Source organism: Pararge aegeria, chromosome 6 (genome assembly GCF_905163445.1).
Source record: "Pararge aegeria chromosome 6, ilParAegt1.1, whole genome shotgun sequence".
In the NCBI taxonomy this organism is placed as follows: domain Eukaryota; kingdom Metazoa; phylum Arthropoda; class Insecta; order Lepidoptera; family Nymphalidae; genus Pararge; species Pararge aegeria.
In genome coordinates, this window is record NC_053185.1 from 20,031,535 (window position 1) to 20,046,533 (window position 14,999).

Below are 14,999 nucleotides of genomic sequence, written 5' to 3' on the forward strand. Positions count from 1 at the left end.
AAGAGCAACCTGGTTAGAGCAATAATTTACACCCAAGCTTTTTTTATCGATTACGTAGTCCTTTATACTATAATAGGACTTTTCTATAAGCTTACGTTTAATATAAACTTTGAACTTTTTAAGAGACATCTCCAAGATGTCAATTGGTAGTTTATTATAGAATTGTATGCAATTTCCTTTAAACGAATTATGAATTTTATGTAACCTAGTATATTGCACTGTAAGTTTATTCTTACTTCTAATGTTTAAATTATTGCAGTCACATTTTTTCTTAAATTTAGAAATGTTTTTATGAACGTACATAAATAAAATTTAATAGTTAAATTTTCAAATATGTACTGACTATACACTGTCATTATTTTAATAGTTCCAAAGATAAGCCAGACGGAAAGACGGACGGACAAAAATAATGTTTGTTTAACTTCAATCGTTCAATTCTATAGGTCAACTAATCCGAATCGCTTAATAAGAGACCGTTATTTTGAAAGCACACTTCCCCAATTAAATGGCTTAAAATATCTGGTACCTTAGCAAGGTTGTGCACAATTCTTATTATAGCACCGTGTAAGTGACACCAATTGAATTATTGAAATAAACATCAGTAATTTTTCATCAGCTAAGACAAACGTGAAAGTAATATTTGTGAATTCATTTGGTGTCCTCATATTTGCTTCATCATAATCGACCAGCTCTCCTTACACCGGGAGCTTTGAGGTACGTTTTACAGGTATTTCCAATGAGAACTGAGGTCTGAGTGATGCACTACTGGGTAGGTAGATATCTAAATTAGTGCCCGCCGCATCTGCACTTTCTACTATTGACGGATTAACCTACATTCGGCTTTCGAGATGGTTCCCACAGATTGGCGTTTGCATAAAAGAATCAAAGAAAGCAAGGAGATCGTCCCGCCCCCCGAACAATGGTGGCATGTGGCGTAATCAATGTAACAATTACTAACAATTTGTACGTGTTTATCGCTGCATCTTAACGGCTTTCCGCTTACAGAGATATTAAAGTCCCGTCACAATTTACACGGCCCCTAATTGCGAAGATTTTGTGTTTCCCAATAGAGACGTAGGCATGTAATGTTTAGCTGACCTTTTATTACCATCTTCGATCCAGCCCCTGTCGCCAAATTTACCATGTTTATATGGTGGTATATTTACTATGGTTTTGGAATCGTGTAAATACGCCTTTTTCGACAATCCCAGAAAGATATCAATTGTTCAAGCATTCGCGCTCGTCGGCTAAGCGCGTGTTCCTAAATAGAGCATCTTGTCTATTGTTCTTGGCGATTTTATAAGTGATTTATAATAATAACTGTTCAATTGTAAACTGTTGATGTTGGAAAAAAGCAACTGCTGAGTTTCTTGATTTCTTCTAGGCAGAATCTGCCTCCGTCATAGAGCCATTACATACACATATACTGGATGTTTTAAAATTGCTGTGTTAAGTAGGCTTATGTAATATAATCGGGGCTTATAATTTTGACGAACTTTGATTCTCGCGCCCTTAATCCTTTTTGACGCTTAAGGTAGCAATGTTTTAATAAAATATATACCAAAGGAGCTCAATCTAAGACGTCAAGCACGATGCATTCTAAAGATATCCATACAGTACCTTTTGTGATAAACCTTGGATCCCCCAGGACTGTTTCAAGAACATTACTCTTTATTGTACACCAAAGTCAAAGCAATAAAAAATAAACAATTTAAAGAAAGAAAGAAAAGGTAAAAATAGCGGCATTATCTCTACCAGGCAAACTACCAAAGCACATGAAATTAAATCTCTATTTTGAAAATCTTTATCGTTTGGTTTAAAAAAAATCGTCACAATAATTTTGCAAAACCAACTCGTCGGTCTCATAAAGTGATGTAATCATGTAAATATATTACACGTTCTCATTATAATGTGTTACAAGAATCTTGAGTAGACTACTTTAACTTGGCACTAAAAGTTATACAACTTGTTTTTTAACGACGATCAAATCATTTAGTAGTAACAGAAATCTATCTCTGTGATAACTGTGTGTGTAAGTAGGTTATATTACAACTTACAATTGAATTGAGTAGGTAGTTAGATCACGTTTATGCCGTTACCAAAAACGATGGTAACTTGGCCACAAATAGGTACTTTAGCATGAAATTAACATTTTGTGTCATCATAATCTCACGCTTAACATGTCCCTTTTGGTTGTCGGACTTACTACACTGACCCAATTTTGCACGTTCTGGCACAAGTAACAAAACAAAGCATTTCATACGGTGGTATCGTTAAACTTTAAAACATCCACCGTGCCACCAAAGGTTACGGCTAGGATTACGGTCGATCTGCAGATATTTTATTGATCAAAAATACCCTGACCTGCGTAGAGGAATGTATGATAGCTCATATTCTCATAACTATAATTCCAAGTCTAAGACAACACTATTTATTTTCTATTGTTAAATCTATACAAATAAATCGACTAAAAATAAATTTATTCCGTCACAATGGTAGGTAATACAAATTTATCTGGGTACCACATTGGGCGCCATTTTTGTAATTGGCGCCCTATCTGTCGCTGTATTTGTAGTCTTCTTCTTCGTATTTCCCTTATTGCGTATGATATGAAATGCAAACGTACTCAATGGGTAAAAAACTTTAATTTTGCGAATTTTAAAGTTCCTTAAATTTCAAGAATCTTGTTGAGGAAGGCATCTCTAGGATTTTACTTAGATACTAACCTGTAGAGAGTGGTACGGTGCGCGGCGTCTGCTTGCTCGATGAGCAGAGCAAGCCCTCGAGCCTGCTCGCCCAGAGTCAGCAGCTCCAACTCCTCGCGCCCCACCTGGTATTGCAGCTCGGCTTGCTCGATACGAGTGTCTATGTTCCTGAAGGAGAGTTTTGTTGTTTATAAGGTATTAAAAATCATTAAAACTTGTTACTCGTAGCTTTAGGTTTAAGTTGGCGAACGAAGTTATCACCATCCCCTTACAATTATGTTAACATATTTTAAGTATGAGCGCTTCATAAGTACCTGTGATAGGCCTACATGAATAAAGAAGATTTGAATTTTGAATAAGACAACAGCGGCCAGCTATGCGCTAGTGAGGCCGATATAAGGTCGAGGTCGTAGCTAAGAGTTCCGCCACTCACTCAGTCACATGCGTCTTCTCCAAACGCCGCTTGAGTTCCAGGATGTTGGTCTTCCTGGTGTCCAGTTCTTTGCGCACGGCCGCGGCTCTTTCCTCTAGCGCGCGCTTTTCGTCTTGCGACAGCGCCTCGTCTCGGCCGCCGGGCGTCGGCGATGCCGCGTGTGCTGCCAGCCTGGCCGCACTCAGCGATGCGCCTAGCTGTTTCTTCAAGCTACGCAAATGAACAAGAATTTATTGCATCTTCAACTTGATAACTTTTGATAACAACGGTGATACCCAAGTGGTTAGGGCTTCGTCTTCCCTTTCGAGGTGAACCGACGACCTACTGTAAAAAATCTACCCTACTCACTAAATAAACTATATTTTTAAACAATGTAATACCGAGAGAAAATCGGACCTCAGAATTTTATTTCTGAACCAAGTCTTATCAAACATGGCTAAATGATTAAGTTTGGAGACGTACTAAAACATGGCATTATAAAATAAATACATTTTAACAGTTTGATTTTTCATATATGCATTAGGACCGTCTCGTCCTGCGACTAAGGTGCGATGCGTTCGGACGCTCAGCACTCCGAAGACGGTGTGCTAGTATTGTGTTTATATGAAATGTAGTGCGGATGATGTGTAAAGGCGTTGTGGACGCAAACGTTTCAGAGATAAAATACGTACTACTGATAATTTGAACTTTTAAAGAAGTGGAATATGGAAATTACGATTTAGGAATAAATCGTTTTTCTCTTTACGTAGTGTTGTGAACGGAGTGTTATTTGAAATAATGCAACGGAGCGATACTCTAATAGTTGAGTTAGAGTACTGCATCACACTGTGATGCTATGACGTGATGCAATAACGTGGTAAACCTGATATGATGCTTTAACGTGGTAAACATAATATTATTCTATTCTGTTGTTTTATGTTAGGCTGGGTTTTGGCTCACAATCGACTTGTTTCTAGTCCGAGCTCGGGTAGGAGTCCACCGTTGCGCAGCGTGTGTTGGGGCTCGCAACTACCATTATTTTAATAAAAGATATTGGTACCATACTCTACTGCTATGTAATGGTAGTCAGGCTTGGACTCTAAAACCGTATACCCAGAAATGTCTTGTACGTATTTTTTATAGCAACAATTGACGGACCAAACAAGAGCCCATCTGATTATAATCCGAAAACATCGACAATGAAAATGCAAGGAACAGGTAGGTAAAGCATCATGTGCATTACGCCGGCAAACGCGCCTATCAGATTGGGAGTACTCTTTCCTATACTAAGAGGAAGGAGTGATACATAGTGAATCCATTATCCATTATGCCGTTTAACGGAGATATGAATGCCTGGAGTAGGGAGATGAAGTTGAATATGCTATGATATATTAAATAAAGAGGTGAAGGAGACATTATGTTGATAATGGGATCTAGTGGTTATCTAGATCCTATTTTTATGCCATTTAAGGAAATCTAGTCTTGTGAACTCGTTGCTTCTGACGCTCTAAAAGTCTCCAGTTATCGTGGGACAACAAGGTTGGGGTCTTAGCTTCTGGATGATCGTGTGCCAGTATTATTTAAGAAATTATGAAAACTTACGGAGAGATCTTTGATAGGACCCAGTTGGTTTAGTTACACGACACTTGCCGTGCTGTGTAGTAAAGGCAGATGAAAATACAGTTGTCAACATCCCTCCCCTTCCCGGGGTTGTACGAGGCTAATGGAGAACTGGCAGAACTACTTCGATCACCGACCCGTCTGCCCTGCGTGATAACTATAAAACCTTTAGTCTAGCAGATTTAGGCTATGATTTATTGAACTTCACTTATTATAATGTCGGAGGAAAACATCGTGAGGAAACCTGCATGCTTGAGAGCCTCTCCGTTACGCGCTCAAAAGGCGTGTGAAGACTGCGCACTTGGCCTGCGTGGCGGACTACGGCCTAAACCCTTCTCATTCTGAGAGGACACCCGTGAATAATGATAATCTCTAAATTGAAATTTCTTATCCTAGAGTTAGAAAATGATAGAAAATATTTGGTGTGTATGATACGCCGTAATTGTATTCCGTACATTCGTAATTAATCACAAATTGTATTCCGATCTGAAATATAAATTTTTAAGTGAGTGTGGCATGTCTAAAAGTTGAGCTGCACAAAGTTTTGTTACCATCCAATACCAGGTGAAACAAATAAATAGACTGGCGGCCCCATTTATTCCGACCCGATAGTGGACACAAGGCCGCCGAATCTTTTAATGAAAATAATAAGACATGACGGGAGTCCTACCTCTGTATGAGCGTGTCCTTGTCGGAGAGCGCAGCCCGCAAGGCGTCCAGCTCCCGAGAGGCGTCGCGGGCACCAGCGCTACGACGCCGCGAGCCGACGCCTGCAAGCGACACCTCGATGCTGGCCATCTGCAATACAAGACTACGTTCAATATTGGTTTTAAGTTAGGAAACTGCGTTGACCTCTCAACTTTTTAAGGGGTTGGAGTGGGAGGGAGGCATTCAACCCTCGTGTTTTATCTTTTAGTTTTAAGGAGACAGCGGCAATTTGAAATTTTGTAATTTCATAAATTTCTCTTTGGCTGGCATGGACACTGGTTGGGCTTCCTCGAAACTTATCAATAAATAAGTGATGCCAAATGATTTAGCGTTTCATATGCTACGTATAAACCGATTAGATTACCACCGTAGGTACAAATAGATATCTATTTGTGATAGTAGAGATTTTTGATGCAAAGCTCGTCCGGGCAAGTACTATCGCCACGCTTATTTTTGCAGCATTGTTGCAATGCTTCCGGTATGAAGGGCGTGGTAGCCGGTGTAATTACAGACACATGAGGTTTACATATTTCGAGTTTATTCGAACTTCAAATGCATTGCAAAATTTAAACGGCTGAAGACGTAAGTATATATCATAATACTAATGATGTTGTTAACATTGTAACTTCATCGATAGATTTTTCTGTTCTTTCTCCTGACTTATGTATGGCTCAATGCCAAATAGAAAATAGGATGAATATTTTGATTGTTGCACTTTATATATCTCCAAATCAGAAGTTGGACGATAGTGCGAACGAATTACCAGTACTGACGGCTTATTAACGACGGCCGAGTGGCGCAGTGGGCAGCGACCCTGCTTTCCGAGTCCAAGGCCGTGGGTTCGATTCTCACAACTGGAGAGTGTTTATGTGATGAACATGAATGTTTTTCAGTGTCTGGGTGTTTATCTGTATATTATAAGTATTTATGTGTATAATATTCATAAAAAAATATTCATCAGCTATCTCAGTACCCATAACACAAGCTACGCTTACTTTGGGGATAGATGGCGAAGTGTGTATTGTCGTAGTATATTTATTTATTTATTTATTATTTATTAAGCTTTTCGAGGCCGATATGGGATATTTTCACAAAACTTTTTTCTTTAATTATTCTTATCCATGTAACATTATAGTACCCATCTACTGTATAAATGTGTATAAACTATATTATACTTGTTTTATCCTACTAATATTATAAATGTGAATGTGTGGATGTTTGTTACTCAATCACGCAAAAACGGCTGAACGGATTTGTATGAATTGTTTCATCATTTTTCAGGTATGCCTTTGGCATGAAAAAGAACAAAGGTTACCTTTTATCCCATTTCCTTAAAAAAATCCCGGGGGAAAATTTAAAATTGTTAACGAGCGAATCTTTACACCCAATTCTGAAGAACACGCAGACGAAGTCACGCGCAGAAGCTAGCGTATAATATTAATCTAGTATTAGAATTTATGAGTACCTATTAGGTTATAATTGATTTTTTGTTTAAAATTAAATTGCTGCACCAACCTGTTGTCTTTTTGCCTACGCCAAAGGTTGTCTGGAAGAATTCGCTTTAGTGATAACACTGCATTTGAATGCCTCAATGTCTATTTTAAGTTTCTTTTGTGATTGTGTCTCTTTACTTTATACTAAATGTCTGTGCAATAAAGTATACAAACAAACAAACCTAACAAATTTAGCATGACCTAAAAGTAAGTTGTTCCCATCCAGAGACAATAGAAGCCATAAGATGTGCAATTTAGCTACTTTGTTGACTTTTTGTTCCAAGACGTGCTATATTGAAATGATCTGGGAAGTGGCCGGTGGTTATAGTTTCCTGCGCACGCTCCGTTGCATTCGTCAGCCTTGACTCGTCTCTATCCAAATGTAAGTACTTGACTGCTTCATTGTTATGTATCAACTATCAGTATGCCACAGACTATGTTACTAGTATCTAGAGCTTTTTGTAGCAAAGCTGGTCCGGGGAAGTTCTACTGCCGCTAAGTAGCAATGCTGTGATTGACGACCTCCCTGGCGGGGAGTTGAGCACTGTAAATTCAAGTAGGAGGTCCCGGGGTCGATTCCCGTCAGAGGTAATTTGGAAATTTATAATTTCTGATTTTTCTCTGGTCTGGTCTGGTGGGAGGCTTTGGCAGTGGCTAGTTACCACCCTACCGAAAAAGACGTGCCGCTAAGCGAGTTAGTGTTCCGGTGCGATGCCGCGTAGAAACCGATTAGAGGTATACTCCCTAACAGGTTAGCCCGCTAAATTGCTGTGTATCTATCTGAAGAGCGTGGTTGCCGGAGTCATTACAGCCACATAAGGCTTAACACCAGCTTCAGGTTGATAAATACATAGCGGCACGTTGCAGGAAGTGTTTCTTTTATGCCCTTGTTATACGCGAGGGCGTCAATTTAGACCATAAAAAAACTACTAGACTCGCTAGCTGCCTGTTTGTTCTAGGAATTAGCATGCTTGACTGCGGATCAAAAGTGCGTTTGTTTGATTCCCGGGTATTTGAATCCAAAAGGTTAGTTTTGTTTTGCTTTTTGCAACGAACACGGCCTGCAACGTGCGGGAGATCGAAAACCATGCCCTACAGACCGCGGAACACACAAACACAGAAGTAGGAACACAGCATTGCAACAATGCTGTGTTCCTACTTCCTACTTCCCCGGACAAGATCTCTCACAAAAAACTCTACTCTCTCGAGAAGGGTTTAAGCCTTTGTCTAAAGCTGGCTAGGCCCGGATTGGTATACTTCTCACCCCGTCGAGAACATTATGGAGAACTCTGAGGCATGTAGGTTTAATCACGATGTTTCCCTTAACCGTTTAAAGCAAATGCTATTTAAATTGTTTTAATTAAAAAAACATTACTCCAAAAAGTGCCGGGGCTCGAACTCGGTCTCCGCGAAAGGAAAGCCGTTGCCTTACCCACTAGGCTATTATTGTTTATTATTGGGTCTCCAGCTCTCCTCGGGCAGGCGTATAAACGCCATTAGTTGAAAATGCTAGTGAATTCAGACCTACTCGTATCTTCTAATAGATGGGTATGTTCGTACACCGATCTCGTGCTACAATATAAAACATAAAAGTTTATTTCCGAGATCGCATCTAAACCGCGTCCACTAACTAATTGGCGCTCAACACACCATCCTGCCATATCCTACCGTACAAGTTATAGGCTTGAAAGTTGCCGTCGTTTGCACAACTAGTTCTTTCGTGAAATGTCCTGGCGGTTTATGAGCTTGCTATGCAGTCATCCCCCATAACGGTCCACCGCTAGATTACAGGCTTCTCGTAACTCCTGTTGGGTTATTGTAATCACCACGGGTTGGTGATCGCACGAGATGGTAGTAGTAGCACCGACGACATTTTATTAACATTTTACCAAAAATTGGTCCTTACGTCTGGTGACCCAAGAGCTGGCGCTTATTTAGCCCAACGGCTAATTCTAGCCAATCAAAGGGGTAAATAGCGATAGCCAGAATTTTGGGTACCATGCCCATAAGTGAATCGTTAGACGGCTTATTGTATTTATTATAAATATTAATTTTAGTTTGTGATTATTATTTCCCTAGACAAATATATTTTTCGTTGGTTCATTAATAAAAAATAAAATTATTCCTACCAGTAACTACATATTATTTATAAGATGCATTTGTGTATATTAGTTTATTTTTTAGTATTTAGTTTTTCGTATGTATGTATTTTATATTTTGTACCACCTGCAGTTTGTTCTCCTCTTTTTTCCTAATTCTAAGGTTGCCTGGCAAGGACCGCAACTAAGCGATAAAGCCGCCTTTTGTATTCTGTTTCTATTTTTATGTTTCAGTTTTCTTGTATAAATCTTTCAATTCATGGGGTGTGCAAATATAGAATAAAACTAAAAAAATTATAAATAAATATGTCTTCTTCATTCATGTTTTCAAAGGCGAGTGAAGTCCACCAAACTCGGCCAGCGTGGTGGACTACGGCCTAAACTTTTGTCGTGGCGGGAGGAGATCAGTGCCCTGTACCGTGGGTCGGTAGTGGTTTGATATGATGATGATGATGATAAAGCCTTAAATGTGGTAGTTGTAGAAAAAGGAATATTTTGTTACTTCGACCGTCGCACGGTGGCGGCGGCGCGAGGCACAATTAACGCGCCGATAGCATCTGCGGCCATGGTTGAGCATGATAGCGTTGTTTATTTTCATGCGCGGCAGCCGCACTCGGTCCGCTATAATGACATGTGACAGCAATATTTTAGCTTTTGCCCGCTCTCTGTAGTTTATTTTCACCAAAGAGCGATTTGTTTCCTCGTTTCCAAAACGCGTCGCAATGATCTGGCATTATTCTAGCTTCCGTACCTGTAATTATACCACCTATAATACCAGTACCATATTTTATAATTTGGGTATCATGGAATCAAAAGTGACTAGGCATTTTCTAACACACATCCTTACTAATATTATAAACGCGAACGTGTGTTTATTTGTTTGTCCTTCCTTCACGCCCTAACTACGAAATAATCAACTTTTATTTTGGTAAATAATTTAAAGTTGAAAGGACGGTTAATTTTTATCACTGGAAAACAGAAGGCTCTAACGAAATTCTGCCAAAAGCTAGTAATAAAATAATACCGTATACGGTAGGAGAAGATGTGATAATAATCTTTAAAACCACCATTCTAATTCTAAGACACCAAATGCCTGAGCCCAGCAGTAGCTCATTTAGCGCAGTAGTTCGCGCTGTGCTCTTACAAATGGGTGCTCTCGGACTTATTTCCAGGAACAATTGAGAATTTACATTTTCTGAATTTTCTCTGGTCTATTCGGGTGGAAGGCTTCGGCCGTGACCGTGCTACTACCGTACCAACAGACACGTGCTGCAGTTACGATGCCGCGTCGAAAGTATAGGGTATGGATTTAATATATAATTGCCATACCTTGGACAGGTTAACCTGCTACCATCTCAGACTGCATCATCATTTACCATCAGGTGAGGCAATGTTCACTTAAATCTGAGTTAGTAATGATAACAAGATTCCTGCTTGACGTTAATTGGCTTATCGCAATTCTTTTAGGGTTAAGCTTTGTAATTAGTAGGTAATTCTTTTATGGTTAACCTTTGGAATGAGCTACCGAGAGAAATAAGACCGTCTAAAGCTCTAGACATCTTTAAATCGCGCGTAAAAGACGTATTTCCCATCTAATATGTAATGATTTATATATATATACTAGCGGACCCCAGCGCCATCTGTCGGGCTGATTTGTGAATCTAAACCATCCAGAGTGCCACCCAAACGCATACCGAAAAATTCATTCAAATCGGTCCAGCCGTTCAGGAGGAGTTCAGTGACATACACACGCACACAAGAAATATATATATAAAGAAGATGTACTCATACATATGATTTATCTTTGTATATCAATTATTTCTTTTTAAATTAAATTTTGCACTATCCCGTATTCCGTGCTAAACAACCAAAGGTTGTCTGGAGGAGATCGCTTCAGGCGTAAGGCCGCCTTTGCGCATATCTATTTATTTACCTTTTGTTTTGTTAATTTGTGTTTTTTTTTCTGTATGTGCAATAAAGACTTTCTATCTATCTATTAGGTGAGATTGCAAGGAATAAAAAAAAAAATAGCAATAGCATCCGTAAGATTCCAATTAACACATTAATTGCATCAGAGTCGTAATCCCAAAGCTCTTTCTCGGCAATTAAGTAATATATTAGCCGCGATAATACATATAATAAAATCTCCTTACAATCTATCTAATAGAGAATAGATAAACGAATCTACGCTAAACTCTCGTGAGTAATTCGTGTGAAAACACATAAACAGTTGTGTTACTTCACAAAACAATCACACAATTGGTGGGAAAGTTGGAGATTAGGCACTAGGGCTATAATGCTACGAGTAATATACGACACGGTTTCCGAGATTGTCAAATGAGTTACCGGCTTATACACCGGACTTCACCCATTACCTCAGTAGTTATTTGATCATTAGCTGGCAATATACCGTCACACTGGTGACAATCTCTGTAAACAAGCGCTTCTTTATACCGTTATGGTTGTACTGTTAGAACAACAAAACACATAAATCATCATAAATGAGAAGGACAAATTGATAGGATATAGACCTTTTTTTTTGCGTGGTGAAATAGGTTTGCCTCTGACCCTTGGACAGGACGGAGGTTATGTGGGACTCCCCCCTCTAAAGGGGGTTTCTAGCCAAGCTAAAAACCACTGCGGCATGTTCCTAATGAAATAATAGTTTAGAGAATAATTAAATAATTTAGCGAACAGACTTAGTTCTGCAGCATACGCAGTTAAAAAGATTCGTCATATGACAAATATAGAAACTGCTAGGCTTGCGTATTTTAGTTATTTTCACCGCATTATATCCTACTGGATTTTATAATGGGGTGATGCTGCTAATATAGATTCTATTTTCGTCCTGCAGAAAAGGGCTGATCGTGCGAAATATAAAATGGGCCAAAGAGAGTCATTAACGGATAAATTTAAAGAAGTTAAAATAATGACGGTGCATAGTCAGTACATATTTGAAAATTTTATTTATGTCCATATAAATATAACAAAAATTAAAAAGAAAATGGACTGTAACAATATTAATATTAGAAGCAAAAATAAACTTGTTGTGCAGTTTACTAGGCTACATAAAATTACTAATTCATTCAAGGGCGATTGTATTTTATTTTATAACAAATACCGAATGAAATCTTTGAGATCTCTCAATAAGTTCAAAGTTTATATAAAACGTAAGCTTACAGAAAAATCCTATTATAATGTTAAGGATTACTTAAACGATAAAAAAGCTTGGCTGTGAATTGCTCTACCTTAGTAGCTTAATATAAATTTACTGTGAGATGGTGATAACGAAAAAAAAATTACCCGGTTAAGTTTGAATTTGAATTTGTTTGTTGTGGGCTCTTCTTAGACCAGGGCGCGTGTGGAACCCTCGTAGCTTTAGGTTTAAGTTGGCGAACGAAGCTATCACCATCCCCTTACAATTATGTAAACATATATGTATGAACGCTTCATAAGTACCTAAGATAGGCCGACATGAATAAAGAAATTTTGAATTTGAATTTGATTTTGAATATTTTATGAATAGTATACATATATACCTATAATACATATATGCAAACATCCAGACACTGAAAAACATCCACGTTCATCACACAAACATTTTCCAGTTGTTGGAATCGAACCCACGGTTTTTGACTCTGATATCAGGGTCGCTGCCCACAGCGCCAATCAGTCGTCATATTTAAAGAAACTCTACTTCTACCTGGTAAGTTAACACATGTCACTAATTATTATCTGTATAAAATTAAATACGTAATTACACTAATTAAGTAATTAATTACACACAACTGTTTTTTATATACGCAGTCCTCGAAAAAGCAATTTTTGCAAGGACAGTGACCCATACTTTATAAAGTTTATTCGTACTATCTCCAGATCATAAAATCAGTACCTACTCGCCTAACTAAAGCATAAGCGAGCATTTTTTGTATCTTAATTACTTTGTTTCGCAATCACCAGAACCAAAAAAGGAATTAATTAAAAGTTTTTCTTAAGGCAAACCTGCACTGCTCAAAAACATTTCGCGAATGGATTTAGCGTCATATAAACACGTATAACATAAAATTTAAAACCAAAACTATCTTACAAAAAATATAAATAAATAAATGTGTAACCTATAAAGAGTTTTAAACTTTGAATTCATGACAAATATAACACATGTTATGAATATGAGTTTTTCCAGTATTTGTATGTGTAGTTTATTACAAGTAGATGATCGCGCGGAAAAGTTCCGCTGTTTGTGCACCAACCAACCTTAGCCTCCAAACTGTCGAGGTTGACGACCCCTCCAGGCTCCAGAGTTTGCTGCAACAATGAAACAGAATGTCTTAAAAGTTATGGTAATTAGAGTTGGACAAACGGGATGGAGGGCTCTCCCTTTGTGCGGAGCCTGCGGGCGGCGCCGGCCCTGAGCGCACAAAGCCTCCGCCGGAGAGAACGGACTTTTTATTTGAAAGAATAAATGCTTGTTGAGGAATATTTTTAATCTGTGCTTTAAACGCATTAATTAATTCTTACGTTTGGCAGTTTTTTTTAAGGTTGACTTTTTAAGAGTATAAGTACCTAAGCTTGCTAGCCTAACTTGAAATTGTGGACCATGGTAGATTTTTCAAGTCACTATCATTATTCCCGCCGGATTCTGCAATTTAGATATGTATTTTAAAAATAAACATTTGAATATATACTAAAGCTGTTGGTCGGTCAACGGAGCGAATCAACCCGTTCTCTTAGCATAAGATTCATAAACGTAGAGTGCTTTTCGAGTATCGAATGTGAGAAGTTTTTTTGCAGCAGAACTCGTCCAAGGAAATACTACCGCCATGTTTGTTTCTGCCGCAAAGCAGAATTTTTGCAATGTTCCGTCTGAAGGGCGTGGGCTGTGTAATAACAGGCGCATGAGGCTTAAAACCTACGCGTGACGTTAAATGACACGCCGCACGTTGTAGGACGTGCTCCTCGCATGACCTGCTAACTAAACTTAGGAAGGTGGTGGGACTCATAACAGGACATAGCTTCTTTAACAGACATATTTCCATTGTAGGTGTCACCGACAGCCCTTTTTCAGAGCATGCATGGAGGCAGATGAAATACATACGCACGTGACAGAGCAACGCGAGATCTACCTGAGATCCCCAGCCACTTTCTCGGAAGTCCTCAGCTACCTGGGCGGCATGCTAGGCTTCTGGAAAGAGTTTGGATCGCTGGAGTAGCGAGCAATAACGGGAAATTTCGACGCACAACAAGCGACGTGCTTACGCGCGGAAACTGTCCAGAGAGAAGAAGAACTGCGAAGTGTTGTAGAAGCGCTGTTTATAGGTTATGTTTCCTACTAAACATCAGGTAGGCCATCTGCCAAAAAAATCCAAAATCTATGACGTTAAAGTAAATTGAGCCTGATATTACTCGTGTTAAAATTACTAATCCTGTCAGCTCCGTCCAGAGCTGACACGAAATAATTGCTTACGTGTTAATAAAAGGTTGATAAGTTATATTTTACTCGATACTCGAAATCGTCGTTACGATTGCGAGCGTATAATTTTTATACTAAGGGTACTGTAATTAGGGATTATCAGCCCGTGGCCCGGCGCTCGTGCTGCTGGACAAGATACAAGGCGGCACTTGAGCGAAGGCCTCATTACGGTAAGAGCATTCTTTGTACTATCTTCAAGTACCTCATTTAGAAAACTTGTGACAGATTGCACACTCGTTAGATCATTTTTAGTAGGAACGTTATTATCTGCCTGAGTTACGTTTAACTTCCGAAAACAAAACACTACTCTTATAGGACGCCGACATAGAGCTTCATCCCACGTGCTGCTTTAATGCGGGAAAACAGGCTGCAGGCTTAAAAAGTTTTATAAAAGTTAAAACGACCTCAAACTCTTATCATGATAACTGTATTGAGATGGTAGTGATGATGTTTAGAATATACCGATGGCTTAACAGCGAAGAAAGGTGCGAA

At 38.8% G+C, this 14,999-nt stretch overlaps 1 protein-coding gene across 1 annotated transcript in view; it reads right to left on the minus strand.

Annotated features, from left to right (window-relative positions):
- The window catches only part of LOC120624616, an 82,871-nt gene that overhangs the window by 19,217 nt on the left and 48,655 nt on the right, over window positions 1-14,999 (minus strand). Inside the window, exons 4-7 of the mRNA XM_039891265.1 lie at window positions 13,292-13,342; window positions 5,408-5,535; window positions 3,139-3,348; window positions 2,727-2,873 (exon numbers count right to left, since the gene is read on the minus strand). Of these exons, the coding sequence (XP_039747199.1) occupies window positions 2,727-2,873; window positions 3,139-3,348; window positions 5,408-5,535; window positions 13,292-13,342 (536 nt within the window). The remainder of the gene's footprint in view (window positions 1-2,726; window positions 2,874-3,138; window positions 3,349-5,407; window positions 5,536-13,291; window positions 13,343-14,999) is intronic.